Source organism: Fundulus heteroclitus, chromosome 10 (assembly GCF_011125445.2).
Source record: "Fundulus heteroclitus isolate FHET01 chromosome 10, MU-UCD_Fhet_4.1, whole genome shotgun sequence".
Taxonomy (NCBI): Eukaryota; Metazoa; Chordata; class Actinopteri; order Cyprinodontiformes; family Fundulidae; genus Fundulus; species Fundulus heteroclitus.
Genome location: NC_046370.1, coordinates 13,138,414 through 13,162,958, shown reverse-complemented (window position 1 = coordinate 13,162,958; position 24,545 = coordinate 13,138,414). Strand labels below are relative to the sequence as shown.

General features: G+C 38.4%; 1 protein-coding gene across 1 annotated transcript in view; it reads right to left on the bottom strand.

The window, feature by feature from the left end:
• Positions 1-13,093, bottom strand: part of fmnl1b (formin-like 1b) — a 40,570-nt gene extending 27,477 nt beyond the window's left edge. Inside the window, exons 1-3 of the mRNA XM_036142580.1 lie at positions 12,304-13,093; positions 2,458-2,541; positions 1,112-1,195 (exon numbers count right to left, since the gene is read on the bottom strand). Coding sequence (XP_035998473.1) covers positions 1,112-1,195; positions 2,458-2,541; positions 12,304-12,465 — 330 coding nt within the window. The 5' untranslated portion in view covers positions 12,466-13,093. The remainder of the gene's footprint in view (positions 1-1,111; positions 1,196-2,457; positions 2,542-12,303) is intronic.
• Between the last annotated feature and the right edge of the window lie 11,452 nt (positions 13,094-24,545).

Genomic DNA, 24,545 nt, shown 5'->3' with positions numbered 1-24,545 from the left:
TGGCAAAGAAGTTGTCAAATATGGAAAGAGTCAACACTTGGATTAACATTAGTTTCGCAGAAGCAGCTCTAGTTTGACTCGGAGCTAACGTTTCTCCTCCATACAGGTGAGCAACAGCATGAAGTCAAATGTTTGCTTATGTTGGTGTTACAGTTTTGTTAGACTTGTGGTGCTATGTTGATTTGATTCAATGCAATGCTTTAAATGTGGCATATGGGTCAATTGTTGGAATTTGACCAGCAATGGGCCAGGCCTACCTGTTCTGTGAGGTGAGTAGCTAGTAGCCCAGCTAACATAGTTAGCATTGTTTAATGCAGCCTGGCGGGCTTGTGAGCTGCCCACTGTTATCCTCACGTACGGGCATTTGTTTTTTACAAAAAATGTGAAATTTAAATTAAAAACTGGTCTGGTGTTTAGTTTTTTGAGGTAGAAAGAGGAGTGTCTTGTTCTACAGACAGTGCTCAACAGCCCATCTAGCGGTGAAATATTGCTTATTGGTCCTTTTTAGCAAAAAATACCTAAAATAGTATTTTCTAGTTCTATTTAACAACAAATAAAAATAATCCAACTACGTCTGATGTTTTCTGATGGGAACAATTTATATTCTGACATAAAATATTAACTGTAAATATTTATTTTCTGAAACACCTAAGCTGTCAGTTGTTGAATTTCACCTGTTGCACGAGCTCAAAATTATAACAAGGATTCTTTGTATTAAGATTACTCTCAATGGATTTAATTTAAAGTAATTGTTATAAAATGCAAAAGGATTATGGGTAATGCTCAGAGCCACAGCTTCACCATGTTAAATAGAAAACAATAAAAGTTAAATTTTTGACCCATTTAAAAAAAGATTGAATCCCAAAATTGTTGAGATTCGGGGTGGCTGATGAGCTTCCATTCTGCGAAGGGGTGCGCAGCAAAAAAGTAAAAACAAACAAAAAAAAAAGATTAAGAACCATTGCTTTAATCAAAGGATAAGGATCTGTATGCTTTTAATTCTGGCTTTAAATGTCGAAGCCTGCAATTTTTTTCCTGAAGTAAACTGCTATATGCATTAGAAACAACTTTTTCACACTGAGATAATAAAAGTCGGCCATCTGAGTGGTACCTTCCGACTGACTCCTCCTTGATCCAAACAACTTTTCAGCTTTTCCAAATAAGTAGATGGAGGATTCTTTACTTGAAACCGCTCCTGAAAATGGAGAGAAACAATGAAAGGCCTCTAGTTATGTTTAGTTGCGGCTGGGGTGCAGTAAGAGAGAGAGAGAGTCACACCAGCAGTTTTATTACATATCATCTCTTATGCAAATCTAAGAAATGATTAGACTGTGGTTAAATTTATAGTTCAGCTGCATCTGCAAAGTCCATTGTCGCAAATTACTCAGTGCCGTTGGAAATTTGTGACAGAGCCACAGAGACTACACAGAAGCAGAACAAGTTCTTTCATGACACCAACAGGTGTCCTCCATCAGTCTCAGCAACTCGGTCGTATCTTAGATATGTAAAATATGAAATAGCTTCCTCATTGCCATTCTTCTTTGGAGAACTGTTTTAACCGAACCCTGACCTCCATATTGGGGTGTTAGGGTTACGGTTATAGGGTGATGTGCTTCAGGTCATTGTCTGCTTGAGATTAAGGGGAAGAACAGAGGGCTAGAGATTGCCTGAGCAGAATTCATGGTCTCACTAGTTTCATAATTATTATAACACCCAGCTGTTCCTATACAATAAATAAAACAGAAGCTTATTTTACTCTGCATTATAATCACTAGACTAGAAGCTGTTAATTTAGTTTGTGACTCTGTCCACACCTCAGTCACCAGTTTCTAGTCAGTTAGCTCAGATCAGCTCCACCTGCTGCCATCAATTACTGTCAACTCTGCTCACCTGTTCACCTGCCTACATATACTTCATCCACTCACTACCAGAACATCTCATCTCATCTCGTGTGATGTGCTCTGCCACTTGATTAAATGACTGAAACACAGCCTAGGTTTGCCAAGTTCAGCAGATGCCCTTTAATGCCTCACCCATTTAAATTAGTTGTCCCCGTGATGCAGGGGACATCTAAAACATGTACCAGTGTACTTTAAAGTCTTATTCATGACTGCTACATAAAATTTGGACAGGTTCTTGATAGCAAAGTCTGACAAAGCAATTTTTGTTTTAAGTATTTCAATCATTTTTACCAAAACCACAACATCAACCAAAAAGCTAAAGTTCAAACTGTGACATCAACTGGAGCTGCATATAAACAGAAAATAACAGTTTTAGGTCAACAGTAACAGAAGATGGTCAATGATTTATAAATATTGTGCTAAATCCAGAGTTGGAGAAAAACAACTTATAACTACAATACTGTGGACTATACTGCTAAAGATTATGAAATAAAATCTAAAGTTTGTTGATGTTCTATTTATTGTGCATAGCAGGAAAACTTCGAGCTACACCTACCTGGTCACAAATCAGATCCCACTTCTTCTCGTTGTCATACTGGGAGAGGATCTGCACTTTGTCTGGAGGGAGATTCATTGTGTTCTGGAAGAAGAAATAGAAGACAAGAACAATGATTAAAATGTCTAATTTATCCGCAGGAATATAGATGATTGCAGCACTTACATTTGAAAACTAGCTTTAAAAGTTACATACTGAAAAGCAATCCTGTATTGTCTGCCTGGGTATTTGTAACTTTTACCTCATTTGTCTGATTTTACTGTACCTGGTTGTAATATCAATAAATATGGTTTATTTTTGTTTGCAGGGAACGACAATATTGAGGCATGAATTACATAGTTAATCAAGTTTGAGGAAAGAGTATTTTAAAATTGGCCTGATCATTGTGATTGAGGCAAACAATTGTTCACTTTTTAGGTTATGAGAAATTGAATGGAAGATCTGCACATAACTGGCAGTTCTGCACCTTTGGGTCATTTATAAATAAACTTTGAGAAACCCTGGTTAAAGAGTTTATTTCATCTTTAAAGAGAATAATGTTGTGAATTAACTGGTTATGTGTGTTAAAAATTATATACCTTCTAATTTATTTAATCTAATCCACGCATCACAGTTCTAGACATTTTTGACAAGTTAGATACTTTTCCAGACTTATATTTACCTCAGTTAATTTTTGGCCTCCTACTGTGGATATGTCTACAATGCTTAGCTTTTAAATACACACCTTTTCGTTTTTTGCCCTAACTCAGAATAGTGAGCAAAAAAATGAATGACACATGTAGAAATTACGACAGGGATCTTACCATACATGATTTTCCTTGTTGATAGTAATTGGGAAAGCGTTTCAAATTTTATGGTTTTAAAGGCTTTTCCAAACATTTTAATTTGCAACCCTCGAACAACAAATTCAATAAATAAAAGTTTTTCCTAGCATCAGACATACTAAATGGATAGTAATAATAAGTATTTTCAAAACGTGATTCAATTTTATGGCTATAGTAGAAGTTAACTTTCCTACAGTAAAAAGTGGTTATTAAATGATATAAATCTGCTTTATTATGGCTCCTGGCGACAACTTGGATATAATGTTTTTCCAATAAAAGATAAGGAAATATTTATCAAAAAAAGGAACAAAATGTAATTTGTAGAGCATTGGCTGATTAACTTCATTTTAATCCTACATGAAAACAATCACTCTTGAGCTTCTTCAATAATTCAAGGCTTTGCCTCTGTCCAGCAATGCAGACGTCTTTGTCGTTACTGTGTGATGACCTCATTTGTTATCAGCTGTATGCTGCCACAACAATCTCACACACAGTACTAAACATCAGATTTCACACGTCTGACCCAGTTTTTAGAGGACTTAGTCAATAAATGTGTTTGGAAAGACACCATTGCATAGCTTTTGCTAGAATCAAAGCAGAAAATTGCTAACACCTGTTTATATGAAGAAATGCCATTGTCTGGATGAGAGACATAACAAGACATTTTTTCTTTTCTTCTAAACTCTAGAAAAGCCTTCCCTATACTAAACTATTATGTCCCATAACAGACTAGCAGACATATAAGGTGCTTAAATAATCCCCTGCACACATGTTAACTGCGGTTAGAGAAGTTATTCTGTAACTTTAGTTAAATGCTCATGAAGTTTGCATTGTTTCCATCAGAACCACCGTAAAAGGGTTACTGAAGAGCTTAAGGGTAGCACACCAGAAAGGATTTCCATCCAGCAGGTCCGAATGATTGTACGTCTTTGCCACATAAGCAGTTTTTTTTAGGTTTGATAATCTAAATCTGGTTAAATGCATGAGTTAAGCTGTCTAAAACACAAGACCAGCAGTTGAAAACACGTCTTTTAGTAAAAAAAAAACAAAAAAAAACAGGGCAGGAGATCAATTAAGAACGTGAATCAGATAAATCAAGCCTGATGAATGAAGCTGAGGGATCAATAAATGCTGGTTACATGAAGACTGGCCCTGAGAATCTATTTCAAAAGGAAATTCTTGTGTAAACAAAACTGCTGCTTTGGCAGAACATTGTATGGATCGACATTGTGTAGAGGAAAATATTGTGTCTTACAAAAATATAAATACCCTTTAAACATGTTCAGTATTTACCACAAAGTAGTGCAAAAAGTGGAATGTATTACAAAATAAATCAAGAAAACCTCCAACTCTTTTGGAGTGTATCTGCACCACCTTAGCACATTTGGAGATTTAGGTTTTCTTCCATTCTTCTTTTCCCAGTCAGATTAAATTAATATAATCCATGCACGTCAATTTCTAGTGTTCCCGTGGATGTTTATCTAGATTTAGGTCTGGGTTTAAATTGGGGAATTCAAGCACATGGATAACCAACTCAATGCAGCTGTGGCTGTATGTTCAAGATTGTTATCCTGCTGGAAAGTGAGGATGCCCTGTATTCAGCTTAATTCATCTCCCCATAAACTCTGAAAAGCCTCCCTGCCTCAGCTGAAAAAAAGGCACCTCCATAGTACGATTCTGTTGCAGCAATTATTCAAAGTGGGGAGGGTGCATTCAGGGTGACGCGCAGTGTTTTTTTCCCCTCACACACTGATTTGGATGTAAGTTGAAAAGTTCTGTTTTGTTCACGTCAGATCCGAGGTCATTCTTCCACATTTGCCGTGTCCCCTACATGGCTTTTTGGCAAACTGCAAATGAGACTCATGGCTTTCTTCTTGCCATCTTCCCTAAAGGCAGGATTGGTGGAGTGTACAGCTGTCAAGGATTTTGTCAGCAGGGTATCACCTGAGTAGTGGATCTCTGCATCTCCTCCAGAGTTACCATGGTCCTCTTGGCTGCTTCCTAAGTTAATGCTGTCTTTGCGAGGCCGGCCAGTTTAGTTTGACGGCCATGTCTTGTTAGGTTTTCAGTTGTGTCATACACTTTGAAGTTTGGGATGAAGGAGTCTACAGTCACCCATGACATGTTAAAGCTTGGAATGTTGTTTTTTTTCTCTGAGCTGTCTGTTCCTTCACAGAACAGCTGGACTTATTCTGGGTATACTTTAATTAGAGGAAAATTGGATGTACATAGTGTGAGTGTGTGCGAGAATGGTTGTCCTGTTTGTCTCTGTGTTGCCCTGCGATAGATTGTCGACCTGTCCAGGGTGTACCCCACCTCTCACCCATCGACAGCTGGAGATAGGCACCAGCACCCCTTGCTACCCCAAAAGGGATAGACATGTTAGAAATTGGATGGATGGATGTACATATCAAACATCTAAATTGCTATTAATGTTGATATTTGTCATGTTTTAGTCTATTTTTGATTTTATTATATATTATTCTCTTATTTACTCGTATACTTTTAGACATGTTTTCGTCTTGATTCTGAAGCTTTGTTGCTAAGTTGAATTTCCCCATTAATCGTTCCAGTTCATAAAATAATTTCTGATTGTGAAATTGTACTAGAGTGGAGCTTTTGCTAAATCTTTAGGTGACTTCTGAGGGTAATTGGTTGCTCGGGATTTTATTTTGGGTAATCAATGTCATGGCTTACACAGTTCTTGGTTTTTGTATGTAGTTTTCCTCAGTTACAGTTGGACTGGTTTTCTTGTTCCTCTGTTGCTCTCTCATCCCCTGTTGCCACTCGCTCTCTCTCCTCGGTTTCTCTCCCAGCCCCTGCTCCACACCTGTGACCAATTACCAAATCTACCCCTGCCTTTGTTCCAGCTCCTATCCTCCCAGTATTTAAGCTCCTCTCATTAGCCCACTCCCTGCTGGTTTCTACTGCTGCTGCATGTCACCTTGCCTGATCGCTTCCGCTGTTGCATACCAGGTATATGTTTTTGTTTTGCTCTGGCTCTTGTGATCTCAAGTGGTCTTAATTTTTTATTTTATTTTTTTCCATTAAACTCACCCATAACGGCTCCTTGCCTAGGTTTCTCTGCATTTGGGACCTACCACAACCACTACCAAAACATGACAATCAAATTATAACAAGTTGAATCTTTAGGCAGGCCACTGTCTTTAGATTGTTTGTTGAATTATGAAGTATTTAAGTTTTAGGAAAGAAAAAAAAAAAGTGTTTTTCTGTAGCTTCTACATGTGCACTTCCACCTCTCCTTGCACCACCAATCATGATCACGTTCAGGCTTGCCCTGCTTACTTGGAAAGCCAAATGTCAGACTTCCTTCGTCCCGTTTTCTTTTTTAGCTCAGCCTTACAGTTAGGCTCAATCTGAACTGGCAAAATAATAAAAATTAAAACCATCTATAATTTTTCTTCCACTTTAATAATTTGCACTTCCTTGTGCTGATTTATGATGTGATCTTGTATTGTGACATAATTTGAAAAAGTTCAAAGGGTGTGTATACTTTTGCAAGGCACTATATAATCGAGACTGACTTTCAATGTGATCCTGAACACACTAATATGACGATGGATGTAATGCAATGTTGTGCTGCTCTGAATATGGATGAAGAAATTGTTTCTATGTTCTGTGTGTTTATATGCACTTTTAGACTTTTTCAGAGTTAATTTTTTTTTTTAGATTTAGAATACATACCTTTGTCTTTTCCCAGCCATGTTTGTTTTTAAGAACACATATATGAAGCTCTAACACTTTTGAAAGGATCAGTTGCATCTAAATCTGTTTCAGTCATACTAAAGTGTGAGCACACCATTACATTCCTCTTCACAAAGTCATTCTACCAGTCAGCGATCTCAGAGTACAGCTTCTGCCTCACAAACAACACCCAGCAGTGGAGACGGAAACATTTGGGAGGGACTTGGAGTTGAAGAGCCTTTTGCGGAGTATAAGGAAAAATAAGAGCATATTGCGAACTGGAAGAACACTGTCAATGTTAGAGATGAGCACCAGGAAGGACCCCAGCAACAAAACCCCACAGTAAACCACGGTGGGAGGAATATTCAATATTCATGTCTGGGAAAGATTTGCTCCTCTGCAGCAAATCGACTGCAGCCTGTATGAAGACAAGTTCATTCTTCAGAGAAATACTCCATGTGTTAGGAATACTGCCGGAGAACCCGATGTTCAGCCGGACACAGAGCTTCGTTTTTAAAAAGTTTATTGCAGAATGTGAACAATGGCAGATTAGCAGGCAGGCAGTAATGGGCAAAAGACCAGAGGATGCAGGTGGGGTGATTGGCAGAACCAAACTGAGCAGGGGTTACATGAAGCACACCTTTATGCAGTTAAAATGAACCCACTTAAAGAAAAGGCCTTCTAATCAGAGACTAAATATTTCCTTCCCTTCTATTTTCCTCTTCACCTTGCATTCTACCCAAGGCTGCATTCCCTGTTTGGGGAATATGCAAAGATTCATGCAAAACAATGGGAAAGGTGTTCGACATAGATTTGAAAGTCACCGAAGCCTACGAACTGACTCTGTCTCCACTTTTGTTGTGTACAATTGATTTCCACCTGCAGCAGGGCCAGATAAAACCCTCACAACAGGAAAACAAACCCAAATAAATGCTATTCACAAAGACTTTTTTACTGCCTAATTTGGTAAACAAAACATGCAAATTCATATTGGTGTGCATGGTGTCCTCAACATGTAAGCAGCATACAAACATCAAGTTCTGCAGCTGAATACATCAACAGGGTGTGTAGCAATCAGTTTAAGATATTTGCTTGTGTTGTGTCGTCGCCCAGAGACATCATAGTAAACTCAGGTGACAATAGAGCTGATTGGATTTATTTTATTCAAAAACATTTTCCTAATTTTTTTCAGCACTTTTCTCCTTTTGATATTTATTCTTTATTTATCAGACTTAGTAAACAGGGTTGGTCCTATGTAGCTTCACGTGTTTTTATCTCAAGAAACCAACACGAGTTATAGCTGTTTAAATTTTTTTTGTTTATCTATATCATGAATTAACCTTGATTAACTATAGTTCTTTGTTCAATTTCATTAGCCATGCTCAGGCATGCTTAAACCATGGTGGGAGAAAACCAGAAACAAGAAATTGCAAAAAACTGTCTGAACTCTGGATGTAGGCCAGAAGCTCTCACAAACCAACACATCATGTCCCGATCAAAAGAAATGGAGGACCAGATGAGAAACCATGCCTTGCGAGCAACAAGGTCCTGAATTCAAATTTCAGCCTGGGTTCTTTCTGCATGGAGTTTGCATGTTCTCCCTGGGCATGGGCGGGTTCTCTGGCTTGCTTCCACAGTCCAAATGAGTTTTATGTTAATTGGTCTCCCCAAATTGCACTTAGCTGTGAGTGTGTGCACGGTTGTTTTTGTCCTGTGTATCTCTATGTTGCCCTGCGATGGAGAGACACACTATCCAGGGTGTATCCTGCTTCTCGCCCAATGGCCGCTGGAGATGGGCACCGGCATACAAGTAGTATGAAGGAAGCATCTTCCTGTATGGAAGGATGGAAAGGAAGAAGGAGGAGGATAATGGAAGGAAGGAAGCAACAATAAAGGACTAAGGAAGGAAAGATGATATAATGAGGGAAGGACTAAGGAAGGGAGGGAGGGAAGGAAGGAAGATGCAATGAAGGGAGGACTAAGTAAAGGGGGAAAGAGGACGCAATGACAGAAGGACTGAGCTACGTTTAGATCGAACGCGTTTCACATGTCAAAAGGCGTCCAATGCCTCTACTTGGACACCTGTGCACTTTTAAGTCAGACCCTCGTCCAGAGCATCACAAATGCTCTAGACGCATGTCTGAGCAAAGTGTTTACAGACACATCTGACTCACGTTGAAAGAAGCTACCCTCTTATTTTTTTTACCGGTCTTGTACAATGGAAGATGCAATTGAGTCCACTAAAAACATTGTATGAAAACCAGACACTCCTGACGCTCAAATCATGTTCGATCTGAATGCACCAAAAGGAAAGGATAGAAGGAGGACACAATGAAGGAAAATACTAAGGGAGGGAAGAAGCATGTATTGAAGGAAGGTCTAAGGAATGGGGACACAATGAAGGAAGGGAGAAAGGCAGATGCATTGAAGGAAGGAAGAAAAGTAGGATTAAAGAAGGTAGCAGAGAAAGGAAGATTTATAACATTTAGACAATAGGGTTTAAAAAAGTCTGGAAATATATAAAATAATACTCCATACACTTTTTTTCCCCCCCATACTAATCAGGCCCAGAAAATGCTAAAATAAATTTGTATATTTCCCGGAGTTCTCCAGACTAAGTAGGAACCTGGGCAGACACAAATCTTTATCTTTTAGTCTCAAAAGGTAAACAAGACTGGACACTAAAGACAAAACCAAGTTTTACCTTCAGTTTTGTCTTGACTAGCTAATGCATGTGCATCACTGCACTTGAGACATGTCTGGCCTTTTGCTGTATTTCAGTTCTTCCCCGTGATGATGCTTCATGGAGAAATAAAATCAATTGTGTAAAGTGTGTATACATATAATCAGGTATGTGGAAATACTCTGTTTGTCATGCAGGTTTTAGTCTCCAGTCTGTAGCTCATCTGTCCTTTTGGAAGGGATAAGTTTATTTCAAGGTGTTAACAGACAGCCTTTAAGCTTAAGGGAAGAAATGTCAGTTTAAAATCAGCACCAGCTTCTGAGATAAGACTGACAACGAGCTGAGGAATGCGGATAATAAGTGAGCAAATCGCCTGGCTGCATTCTGAACATAGCTTCCTTGTTGTGACTCAGATCCACGTCTTCCTTTTGTATTGCTTGTGCTATGGAGGCACAAGTCCGGCCTGTTTACGGCAGACAACAGCGCCATGATACAGGAAATTAAAATTCAGTCACTGCCTGACATCTAACAATAAGACGTTATGGTTTAGAAAAAATGCACTAGAGTTCAGAGTTAATTTTTTTTAAGCATAATATGATGCATTTGCGAAACAGCAAAAACCAAACAGTTCAGGAAAATTAATACATTTACAGTTGCTTTCCAGTCATGGCTGTGGGAAATAAAAAGCCTTTTTTATCCTGTTTGCCTAAAGATCAGTGTTGACCTCCAGTCCAATGAACCAGCAGAACTGTCCTAACGTTTAAAGCACAAAGGTTGATCAATCAAATGCCAATCAAATGGAGATCTGGGCAAAAAAAGAGGTAATCATCAATATATCACTCCCTTTATCTTTGGTACAATTCAAGTTAAAAATCAGCATTTGTTTAATAATTCCAGACTCCAAACGTATACTGTAACTATATGCTGCACATAACACACTACAGTTAGGTCATAATGTTAACAGATTATGTACTCCAATATACTGCAATGGTATATACTGTTAAAGGTGCATAACCACTTTATTTGACTTTTTGTTTATTTATACATCAGTAGCTCACTCTGGTTTCATACAAAGTTTTTATGAAAGATCATCACGTCCTGTTGGCATATTAGTTGTTGTTTAGGTGTTTTATGCTTTGTTTTTGGTCAATTTATTAGTAACTAAAGCCCTTTGTGTGTATTTAACAGAAGTACGTACTGCACATGCGGAGCAGGGTTTAAAACAAGGAAGCGGCTAATGGCTAGTTAGCATCTCCCAGCGAAACAATGCAGAATGGTCCAAGATCCAGTGAAAAAAAAGCGCAAAACATATGATTCCAAGAGGGAAACGTTAGTGTTCACTCAAGCGGATGCTAAACCAGCCGAGGCTCAGATGTGTCCGCAGAGTTGATTGATGTGAGTAAATGTTTTGAATATGAAGCTGTTAACGTTTTTGTAGATTGGTTTATTTAATCAAAAGCGGTTGGTCTTCAATCACGCTGAGCTGCCACTTTATTGCGAGGCATTGCAGAGGGTAAGGCTTGGTCCGGCAATATTTACAATTGATTTATAAATTAAGGACGCCAGCATTATAATAGTTCTGTGATACTGTTGGTAGATGTCGCCACGTCTGTTTTATTTTTGCTAATTGCGCCCGAGAGCAAATTATTTTTCATCTCAGAAAGGACCAAACATAAAGTACAGTTTAAAAAAAATTAACTAATGCTTCAAAAATACAGACTTTTTAAATTTAGACATTGGATGCAGGGACTTGAATCAATGATCAAAACAACTAACAAGACAGAGGCTTAGTGTATATAAACTGATTCTATCATGAGCAAACATTTTTTGGTCTTTTTTATAAGCATATTGCGTGGCTATACATCTTCACATATTTTAGTTTAAATTTCAGCCTGAGCAAAATACTAAACATGATCACAATCGGTTTTAGATAGAGTTCCAGTCAGAAGGTTAAACACACGTATTACATGTCATCTTCGGGCTTTTAATGATTAAATGATTGGATTACATATTCATCCAACTGCAATTTATTTAAGTCAAGATTGTATAAATTGACCTAAATCTTTGATCAAGTGGTGCAGAACAGTTCAACTCATTTAGATTGTGACAAGGCCCATTAACTTTGGGCTGCTGACATTGAGCAACAGCTGGTACTTTTTAACTACAAAAACAAAAGGGTGTGTTGACAGCACTCATCGATTGACCAATGCTCAAGAAATTCTGAACCAAGTGAGGAAAACCACAGATTTAGACAAATTGGGAAGTTTTTAAGGCTATTTATCTACACCTACAGATAAACAATAGTAATAACTGATACCCCCTCACATTTAAACAGCATATTGCAGATTTAATCCTTATAAACAAAATACTGTAAGCTGACTGAAAGCTGCGGAAATATGGGAAAGCTTAATTTAATCAGCTCTGGCGGGCTATCTCATATTCATCAGAACTCTGACAAGCTGCGATATTAAAGCCGCAATCAGTCCAGCATAAAGGAGCTCTTATGTATCTTTCCACTGTTGCATTGTGTAACTGGCACAGCGATAGGGTTGTTCACATTGCAAACATATTCCACATATTTCGTTTCCTTGTGCTGTTGACATTCTACGCAAAGTTATGCCCTTCAGGACTCACCAGCGCTGCACTGAAGCGTTCCTCCAGCTCTTTCTCGGGTGGCATCGGGAGCTTCGGTCCTGCCGTTTGCTTCTGAGGCGCGGTGCACTCCGGGCTGGTTATTGTAGTCTCCTTTATATCCCTTCCAGGGGAAATCTCAGCACTTCCAACTGCGTTTCCCATGATTACGAGCAATATTCTCAAACAAAACTACACAACAACAAACGCTCTATAGCCGAAACCTAAAGCTCAGCAATTTCCGACTTCTGCTTGACCTATGACCTCCCATCCTCTCCACAAACTCGCAGTACTAACTCATTGTGAAGGTGCCTCCATTACCTTTTATTCTTTTAACAGGGGACTGAAATTCAGCCCAGGTTCTGAAAGAGAGTCAGACCTTGCAGAGATCCCAGAGCATTATGAAACCCTAGAAAGAAGGAAGGGGATATCCTGATAGTGACAGACAGAGTGACAGCTGACCAAGTAAAGAGAAAATGTGGATCACACAGGTAGTGTCCACACAGCTTCTAGCTTCTTTCCAGGATGAGTACAGACTAGAGTTAGGAAAATTATTTCCAAGAAGTATATGAAGTAAACTCAGAAAAACTTCTAAAGGTGTTGCAGTTGTTTCAGGTGATCGCCATTAGCTGTTCCAGCAGGTAATCTGTACAAGTCATCCATCTGCTCATGGACGCTAGAACTGTTTGGATTTTTTGAATGCCATATCCACAGGAAAGGAAAAAAAAATCATAAAAAAAAACAACACAACGCAAGGTAAAGATCCAGCAGGTAGTTGCTCTTTGTGTGCGGCACAGTGACAGACAGACGGAGACTGAAGGCAACAGTGACTTTAACTAGGAGGAAAGAGCATTCTGGGTCCTAATGCCTTCATGTTCAGGTTACACCTGCTGTCTGAACAACGGCAAGCAACAGCAGGTAGAGCTGCGGGGACCAAGAAAAATTAGATCTATGATGGTTCAACCCATTAAAGGGGATATTTAGATTGTTTTTTTTTCTCTGTTGTCAATGTGCCATCCAGTGTTCTAAAAAGAGTTATGTGAAGAAAAGAGGCATGACACAGACTGGTAAATAAATCTTTAATGTTATGATTTATAGAACCGGTTATGCAGGCTGAAAAATTTAAATCACATGTTGAATGAATTATCAGCAAAAGGTTAAAAGAAAAATCAGGATTGAAAACAACCATATGGGGATTATACTGTAAACGAGAAGCAATTTCCATGCATGTCTAACCTGTCGATGCAGTGTAATATTTTCATAACAGCAACAATATGATGTACAGTAGATATGTGTAGAATAGAAATACCGTTATTGTCCCACAATGGGGGAATTCAGATGTGACAGTGGCAAAATACATAGACAGGATACACCTGACTTTCACACTAGACTGAATAATATGAATAAAATGCTAAGTAAGAAAACATGTATGCATGCATGCATGCATGATTGTACAACTACTGAGAGAAGCTAAAAAGTGTGCAAATGGACATTAGCATCTGACAGTGCAAATGATTATTGGTCAGACAATAACCCATGCAACCATTTGCATGTTGTAAATACTTATTGAGTGTGTTGTGAGCAGCAGAGTTTATATTGACTATCAGCAGCTGGGAGGAATAGCCTGCAGAAACGTTCCTTAGATCATCTGGGATGCAGCAGTCTGTCACTGAAAGAGCTCTCCAGCTGGGCAACAGCTCCATGCACGGGTTGGGCGACATTGTTTATCAGTGATGTTATTTACCTTACTGTCTTTCTGTGTCACACCAGCTGCACTGGACCCAGTGGAGCAACTACGTCCTTTATTCATATTTGCTCAATCATTGGGGTGCTATAAAAGCACCATACAACAAATAAACAGTACGTCAAGTCAACAAAGAAAATATATTACCATATAACAAACAACACAGTGGTTGTTGGCAGTGACTATTCTTAATAGAAAGATATGACCTTTATCACTACATCAAAGTAGATATTAAACATAAAACATTGACAAGAGTAACCCTAAAAACAGAACCTTTTGAGTCAAGAAAAATCCACAAACCTATTACGCCATAAATTATTTCCAGTTAACTTACTGTCACCATTTAGTTGAATATTGGATCATTAGTGATGTCAAAATACAGGACTATAGTTTCACAGTTTAACAATTGTAACAAATACATAACATATGAAAATGGTCCATACTTAGAAATTATTGAAAAGATGACTTTGCATAAATTCACAACTATTTTTCCTCTTACAAAGTTCCAAGATTCAAGAAAGTAAAATTACAAGTGTTTTTATGGCTGTAACAATATGTTTAATAGAGAATACAAGCAAAACATTGGATTAGGGTTACAGAGTCCTGTGAAGGTGATAGAGCCTACATGGAATACAGGGACTGATTCATATAATATTCTGGAAAAAAAAAACACAACCTAAAAATTATAAAGTTAATTGAAGCAAAGAATAGCAGCTATCTTTTTGGTTCAGAAAGGATTTATCCATGAGGCTAATCATTAGCAAATTTAGTAAGTCACAAACAAAGTTGATCCGCCCCAGCCTGATAACAGTGTTGGTTAAAAATAATGTTTAGGTTTCAAAATATAAATAAAATGTATTTTACAAACTATAACAAGGAACTTTGACTAAAACAAGCAGTGTTGTAGTGCTGGTTGTAAATAAAATAAAGAAACTACTTAGAAGTGGATGTCACTCTCTGGCTAGCGAGTGGTAGCTAGGTCTTGCCTCTGGCCCAATCTTTGTCAACTTAAAGGAGCAATAAGAAAAAATGCCATTATTTTAGATAGAAAGAACTAACTAAATAGTAATGTGAAGAACTTAAGGTAATATATCAGATGGACTATGGTATGACCTCGCATCGCATCTCTATGCTGTTCTCCAGTTTCTTGTTTACATAGCCAGGCCGGCCACACTGTGTAAATGCTCTTGCTAACAGCATTATAAAGTTATGAGTTACTTACTACTTTGCTTGAAATGTTCCTGCGAAAGGTAATGCTGTTTTGCTGTGTTTTTATCCTTTCCAAATATGCGCATAGAAGGCGACACGTGAGAAGGGGTTGTAGTTGGAGCGAGGTAGAGAGACGCAAGGCTTGGCATACATCTTGTTTGGTATCAAAATGCGAAAAGACACTTTATTATTTTAAATGCAAACGTACAACTTCAACATGCAAGTAAAGTGTCTTATAATCTGTTGCATAACAGTTAAAAAGCATGGCTGACCTCAAGTGTTTTTGTGTAAACTCAAACCGCTGTGCTCTACAGTTGAAGTAATGCGTGAAAATAATCCTAATCTCGATACAGTGAGGGCCTTGTTTCTGTTGTGCTGCATGGTGATTGATCCTCAAAGGTAATAATCAGAAGTCGACAAGGTGCACAACCACATCTCTGCGATCAGAGCCTCTTGACGTGCGTAAAAGCTTTATCATAAAAACACCAAAGCGCAGCCTGCATTCCAACTAACCACAGGCGTCACATGGCTGCAAAAGAGTCAGGGCCACTTCAGGTTTCGCCGTGTGTCTCCTGATGTTGTTTGATAGCAACAAGCGAAGAAGCAGCAATGAGGTGATTCAGTTGCAGAGAGCCAGAGGCTTACAGGAAGGAGGAGGACGCTTGTAATAATTTATGAATGGCACACAGACAAGTGGATGTTTGGCCACACCTGGTCGGCAGCACGCTTGACATGCAGCGCGACACGCAGTTGTAAATAACAATTGTGCGTTCACAAAACACTCCATGAAGTCTGCATCTTTACTCTGTGCACAACAAAAGAAAACCAAAATACATTTAAATCAAATGAGTCAGGTGGATTAACTGTTTAAGAACAAAGTTGTGGTTTACTTTAAGGAACATTAGACAATGGCAAATACCAGGAATTGGAGCCGAGGCGTCTTCAGCTTCTGAGCAATGAAGCTTTTGGGGACAGATGGAGCATATCCAAACCCAAACAGTTAATTGGAACACGAGTTCAGTTGCTTCACAATACAGGTAACAACTCAGCCAGTCACTTACAGCACCCCTATGGGTTCAGACATCTAGACATGGTAAGAACAACTTGTTGTAAGGTAACATTAAACAACTTGTTGCACCCAAGGTACGTGGGATTTCACGTCTGAACACAACATGTCGACCCTTCAGGCTCATGGGCTACAACTGCAAACAGCAAGCCGTAAAAATATTGATTCATCAACGCAACAGATCCCCCTCCCCCCAAATTCAACATGTATTCAGAAAACCCTCTCAGTCAAAATTAGGTCCTTCTGCCATTGTGTTCGGGTTGTGGTGAGCAATACTTTCTATGTCATTCGCGTTTTACAGACCAAAGCCGCACTGGACTAAGCCAAAACAACATGGCGACCAAAGCAAGTAGCAGCAGCATAAAACCAACGCCTTCAACTTTAAAAGCAGACGTCTGGAGATATTTTGGAGAAATGTAGCTTGGCTTTTCAGCAGAGTGAGATGCATACGCGCGTTTTTTCACAGTAGTACCCTGGCCATGATGTAGTATCTCATTGGAACACCGCATTAGCCATGCTGGAAAGATTTTTGGAGCAGCAACCAGCTAACCCTGCTGCACTACTTGTCCCTGAAGGTCAGAGGTAGGAAAAAGATCTGTGAACCTGTACGGAGGCAGACGTAACAGCAGCAGAAGATGCTGCACAGGCCCTGAAGCCTCTAAAGAAAGCCATCTTGGCAATGGGAGTCCAAATCTGTTTGTCATGGCGCCACAGAGAACTCAAATGACTCAGTGATGGTGAAGTAGGTGAAAAGGAATTATTCGTTTTACATCCTTATGACATTGTAAGACCTGGTTTGTTCATAAAGTTTTCTTCATCTCTGTTAGATACAAATGTCATGATCTGAAGAAAGAGAGATTTATTGTAATGTTTTATTTATTTATTTTTTTCCCAAGGCACATGGGCTTCAAGGACAAAACCTCCAGAGCTTCAGCTTTAAACTCACGCTTCAAGGCTCTGCCTCGACTGAGAGTGTGAGGAAATTTCCACAAATGTCCTCACTGTGTGCACAGAGATTATTTTTGTTGTTTTGAGGAATACAGTGACAACAGGGATTATCAATCCACTCAACTGGTGGAGGGGATACCCCCCTTCTGTCATGCCAAGCTAAGTAATACTTCTGTATCCCAGGAACTACTGCGCCAGCTGAGAGGATATTCTTGTCAACGCCCAGAGGAGCGCACTTAAGCCTGAACATGTAGACCGGCTGGTTTCCTTCAACAAAAATCTACATGTGAGCATCTAGGATGTAAGGAGAAATGAAGGCACTTGGTACTTGTATGTTATTGTTTAATAAGATTATGTGAGTAAAAGCCTCTATTTCAAGAGGAAATAAATATAATTTTAGTTTGCACACACTTTTTTTAAAGTATTAATACAGTAGTACTGCAATGCTTTTTTATATACTTCTCTCCTCCGTATTGTACAAAAAAAAGTGTTACTGTGCTACAGGAAAGGAGAATTATTTAAGTTTACGTCTACTTTACTTCCATGTTAATACACTACTCTCATCTTTTTTACTTTTGTGCTCCATATTGAGCACAAGTATTATGGCTGGTATATTTTAGAACTCAAAAATATGAATATGTACAATGTTAAAGTAATGTTAAATAAAATAAATATCCCAAAATGATCAACAGGTACTCCAATTAATTATTTGTGTGCTTCTGCTTATTGCTAAATCCATATCGAAGGGAGGCCAAACTGAATTGAGAGGTTCTTGACAATTCCCAGCGATAGCTGCAAAAGCCCACACCAGCTGCTGCTTCTGTCACCTAAGAACAGGAAACTGAGTACAATTTACTAAAGCTGACCAAAAATGTTGCCTGGGCTCACGGGTCTCAATTTTTACATTCTGCATAAAGTAGGGATGCATCCTGCCCCACATCGACAAATTCAGGCCGGTGGGGGTGTTGTTTTGACGCAGTTCTGGAGGAAAAAAGGAGTCCAGCCAGCTACAAGCAGGGTGTTCTAAATTGGTCGTTTAGTTGTTGTTAAAATGTAGTGATTTCAGTGTGGCTCACAGTCATATGGGAGATATCAATTCACTGGTCATACATACTGTAATAATCATGTAGCCTTTTAAAAAGCCGGTAGAAACACCTCCTGTGAGCTACATTGGACATCATAGAACAATGTTTATTGTGGCGTAACATTTCCCTTTAAATACAACTTTGCATAATGAGGGAAGCTTTTTATTTTTATTCTTCTGATGCAAATGGTTTGAGCTCCACCTTGCTTCTAGAATGACACTATTCAGTTTCACTATTACAGATAGTGAGCAAGAGCTGTAACCCATCATTTCAGTCGGCCTGATGGATAAAAGCAGAATATTCAAGCTTGTTTGAAGAGTCAACGATGGAACTAAAGACACCTTTGAGAAAGAAAGGCCGTCTGAGCTCAGGGTTCACTGGAGCAGCTGATAACTGGAACATCACCACCCAGGAACAACATTTACTAAACAATAACATCTTATGAGTATTTCTCTTTAAAGACCTTTTTCAACAATTTACTATAGCGGGTTTTCACAGATCACCAGTAGAGCGAGACGACAGAGCTGAAAAGCATAAACTGTTTCCCTGAAGCATATATATTCAAAATAGATCAAATAAGCGTGGTTACAGAGAGAAGCAGCCAATGCCAGCATTAAATATCAAAGACTGGCATCAGGTTTCTGTATTTTCACACACAACTAACCCGCATCGTGAGGCACGAGGCGGAAAATTTAAGAAATGAATGAGAGGAAGCAGATTACATTTATCCTGCAATGTCAAAAAAACAAACAAAAAAAAAACATTTGACATGAAGCTCTTATACTGGCCTAATGAAAATCATTCCAGGATTTATCAAGCCATCACAGATGTGAGATAATTGTTCTGAATCTAAAGTGTTTCAAAGTTGATCTACAAAACAATGTGGTTAGAGTAGAAAGTACCTGGGACCACACTGGCATCTGGTGGTTATGGTTAGGTAGCACAAGAGGATCGCGGATTTGCCTGACGTGCAAACGCAGATCATTCTAAAAGTTAGCTGTTCTCTTAGTGGAAATATGGAGATGAAGTGGACTTCATGAGTCACACTCTCGGTTTTCAATCAGAGTGACAAGAAGCATAAACTGTTCATTTAAATTACAATCAAATCGAAAGACTCATGGCACCGATCCATCTTTTAGGTGTCTAACAACTTCTGAGGAAAAAATTGTGTAAAAAGAATATAATAAATACAGAATTTTAATATTCACTCCCCTGACATTTGTCGTTGCCATCTACTGCCAGACCCTGAAAGTTAAGCCCAAAGTCATTCATACTCCTAGGAGATTTTGTTCTAAAATTATCTTCACGTGATGAAGAACTTTGTTTCTGATAGAAAATGAGATGGGAACCTCACTGAGGGTAAACCAATGTAAAACTAAATTCTGTTCTACTTTCAAAACACTTAAAAACGTGTGGAAAAAAATTGTATTCTGGCATTAAAGTAATCAAACACTTCATATATTTGTCATGTAACTTTCTCTATGTCTTCACTGGTACTTTGACAGTGCATCTTTGGTAATGAGTCTCTAAGGCTAGAAGACCTCCTTGCCATTATCCTAATCTTGAACACCCTGCACAGATTCAAGTTGCTGGGCCACTCCAAAACGTAAAAATTTCTTTGAGTCAAAAGAAACACTTTCGTAAAATGTAATGACTTTAAATCTAAACTAGCCCTACTTTTGTGCTTTAAAGCAGTAAATTTGGCTCTTGTATGAAATATGATTATTGTGTCATAAGTGATTTTGCCACTTTTCTGTTATCTCAAAAACAAGACCTACACAGCTGGTCTTTCATCACACATGCCCCGTTTACAGAACCTTTGCAACATATATCCGTTTTTGAAGATATTTCAAAGTTTATCAAGTTCTTCTTTTACTGACTAATTATTGCTTTTACTGATAAAAAAATAGATGTGTGCTATAAAAGTAGCATCCGTAAAGAATTAAGTTAATGTTGTGTGCGTATGTCCTCAGATAACATCAGAAAATCTTAACGATGATCATACAGGAACCAAGATAAAAAAAGCAGCCTCACGAGACATAGACGTGTCTGAAGAAAGATGCCACCGTGCTAAAACCACCCGGCGCCTCATTTCAAAGTATGTCTGAAAAGAGAAAATAGAATATTGGCGCCCCAAAAAGATTACCAGTAAAAAAAAAAAAAGCAAAAAAAAAAAAAATAGGTGTACCATCAAATGTGTAACTGGTCGCTCATCCGCATCAACTTAAAATGGAACGAGTCCAAATTGTTCTGGTTTCTCAGAGGAACAGAGAGATTTCACAAGCTGTGATGATAAGAGAGGCATTGTGTGGGTCTGTTAGTGTTACTTTGTGTATCCAGTCACGTGTCGACAGCTCTTTTTAGAAGAATGAGGTGGGTCCTCAATAGGTAAGCTTGTGTCATGTTGCTCAAAATTTTGGTTTGAGGTTTTAGTGTGGACACGTTCCAGGAACCTTATCTAGGTCATGTCATTTTATTTTATGGTACCAAACTCGATGCTTGTGAGTAGGAGGAAGTATGAAATGCATTTTATGTACATTTAAAATTTAAAACAGTCTTGGACGTAACAACTGTTGGAAATGTTTTAAATGAGAGTTCGATGCATTATTGAATTAAACACCAATATCGAAGTGCTGGTTAAAATAAAACTGCTACCTAACTTAACTAAAGAAATAAAAAACATGCAAGTTTTAAACTCTAAAGCCATGAGAAATGAAGCAGCTCTTCAGATCATTTCTTGAAACACTACTTGCTCAATTTAGCACAAAATGCTTGAACGAAGGTTTCCATGAAAAGACCAATTTCAGTTCAAATCAATTCTACATTATATATTGAATTTTTGCAATATTTAAAGTTTTTTTTTTTTTTGAAGACAAACGTTTGAACCTGGCCATGCAAAAACATTTTTTTTCTGTATGTTCTTCAAAAGTGAGATTAAATGAAAGCTGACAGGAATATGAAATATGTGAGCAAAAAGCAACAACAAAATCATTTTGCAATAAAGCTGTTTGAAATGTATTGTCTATCCAAGTAGCACATTTGCCCTAAAGTATAGCAAGGTAAGTGTGGTATTATAAATAAAGAACAACTATTTTACAGAAAACTGTTTCCTATTTATTTATTTAGTTTAAAGCAAACTGTAAATTCGTTGTTGTTTTTTTACGTTTATCTGTCTACCCAAGTAAAATTTCCAATAGCAAATAATTTATGCAGCTACACAATAATACTTATACAATTAATTAGTTATGATTTGTAAGGTAAATAAATATGTGGGTAGTGAACTTGACAGAAAGTACCGTGCAAAGGCGTACAGGCAACAAGATCAAATGGCAAAAAACCAAGCGTATGTGGCCAAAAAAAAAAAAAAAGAAAGAAAGAAGCAAACCAAACGTTTGCTTCTTACAGAAAGATGTGCAGAACACCAGATGATCTCAAATAATGAAAGAGTAGATGGCTGCATGAAAAATTAACAAAAAAGATTACAAAATGGTTGAAATGTCATTCTGCAGCACAGATAACAGGTTGGCCAGGACAGCTGTCACGAAACTATTCTAAATGTTTCACAGCAGAGATTCTTCTGACTCTCTTTTGTCCTTGTTGAGCAGCAAACTTGGAAAATAACGCATGTCTTGATAAAGAAATATTGTGACATTCCACAAACTTCACCCATGATTGAAAACATTCGTTTGATTTTCAATGAAAAACAAACTCACATTGTGAAAGCCCCGCACAGTATTCCAGTTCCTTGAATCAAAAACATAAAAAACACGCTGGTGTTTTTCATGACTTCAAACAACTTGTGGTCGAAGTTGCAACATTTTACCGTGACAATATGTGTTGTTTTTTTTTTTTTTTTTGTCGTCTCACGGCTACCAGCTCGGCTTGTGGATGATAAACTATCGGTAGCAGACTTCTTTCTTGCCCGTTGTTTTTGCTGTGACTCACTTTAGTCTAAAACCACAAAACTATGTGTTTAAAAATAGTTCAAAAGCAGAAGGTTTTTAAAGTTCTGCCAGGTAGCACTGCGCGCTTTAGACGATCTCCTAAAGTTTGATCAGCTTTTTCACTATTTAAAAACACTGAATTAATGAGAAGAGGGTCTTGTGAAAGGATATGATTTTAACAGCGAATGTTTTAGGTGAGGCATTTCAATTATAAAATCATTTTTGTAAAATTGTTTTAGACATTACAACGTTTCAATGAGGAGCAGAAACAGGTCTTTTTGTATTTCCACATGGGAGGAGGGGAAGGTGAATGTCGTGGAGGGCTACAGATGTCTGGGGTTTGACCTTAACAACAGAGCCCTTTACTACATCGCCTTTCCAGGGTAATTTCAGGTTCAGTTTTCAGTATCACAAAGCTGTTTCACTTCTTATACGGGTCTACTATTGTGGTAACTTACATCGGAAAGATGATATAAGAGGGCAAACCAGTGCCTCAGGGACAAACAATGGCCTTATGAAATGAAAAAAATATAAATAATTATAGACGGTGAGGATAAGTGCTACAGGACCTAAAACAGTTATTATCAGGGTAATATTTTAAAGCTAAAATACGTTTGCTGTAGCTTCACCTCACACTAAAAAGAAAAAAAAAATCTAAAGTAAAAAAAAATTAAAAAGATAACAAAAGTGTGTTATGAGGTTATTTTCCTACTGCTGGGAAACCCTTAACAATTCCTGCAAAAGTAATATAAATTAAGCATTTTTAATTATTTCTTTACTTTAGGTTGGCCAGTGTCTAAGATTAATCAGTACACTGGGGTAAAAAGATAACCAATGCCCATTTCTCCATTGCCACTGAAACCTGCTGTTCAGGTAAGTCAGATATGCTCTTTGTCATTATATGGCTACAAGAACATACTACTTTGCGCAACATTGTTAATGTCTACAATCAGATAGGACAAGGATAAAAGGCCTAAAAGTATTATCTCATTTGAGTTTGGATTTTGCGCTATACACAGTGTTTATCACAATATTTAGAATATGTTCTTCATCTCATTCAATGTGCAGCCTTATAAAGCACCAGTAAGTGAACATCTTTTTTCTATAGAAGGGTTTCTTTAAAAACTTTGTAGCTGTTTATATGCATAATTTGAAAGCAGAAGTGAAGTTTTAATAAGTTTAGTTATAAAGCATATCTGCATTTTGGCTGCTTATTAAAAAAAAATACATCAAACTTGCAAATATAGCTGGGAAAGCAAACCAAGACAAACTACTACAATAACCAGACCACACAGATGATCAGCAGTGACAAACTCACCAACTTTTCTTCAAAAATACACAAAAAACTAAAAAGTCTCCAAAACTGAATTATTTGGACGGCAGAGCAGACAGCAGCACAAAGATGAGATTATTCTGCTAGAACCCTAACGGTTTAACTGTGGTCGGTGGAGAAGCAAAGGCCAGGGAAGGAGCAGCGATGGCATCTGATGAGCTGTCGTCTGATACCTTAGACTGCACGCATGCCATTATCACATCAGGCAAACACAATTGGACATCATTACTCATCACTTTGAAGGAGATTGAGCCTAGTTTAAACCTCTGCAATTAAGTTTGCTGTGTTACTGTAATGATTCTGGCACTGGAGCTGATTCTGCTCACAATCCACACCCCTGTCCAGTCTCCACCCCTCTGCAATCAGCTTCTACTGGCTTCACCTGTCTCCACCTGCATAAAGTTCCGTCCAAGTCAGCCTCCAGTGCCAGATCGTTTTCGAGCCCCGTGCAAGTAACTTTCCAGCGTTTTTCTACCTGCCTGTCCTAGTATTTGACCCTGACTCGTTACCAGTGTTTTTTGAGCCTGCATTCTCCTAGCCTGTGTCTTTCTGCCTGGTCCCCGTCTCCTGGAACCCTTACCCCTGGACTGCCTCCTAGTGAACCGGATTTCGGATTTGGACCTGGACCCCCCTTTTGGATTTTCCCCGTGTTCTCTGCTCGGTTGGCCGGATTCCCCGATATTGGACCTGGATTGATTAGTGACTAACGCCTCAAGAAAACCCCAAGTCAAACCGACTTACTCATCAACCGCTCAACAGCTGTGGTCTCCTCACAGAAGGATTCAAGTCTCACCGCAGCTCGCCTGTTTCTGCCAAGCTCTCCCGGCGACAAGGAGTTTTCCGACCAGTGAGCGCGAGCCACAAGAACCGGAGCGGACTGTTCGAGTCTCTGAATAAATCTTTAAGTTTAACTGAC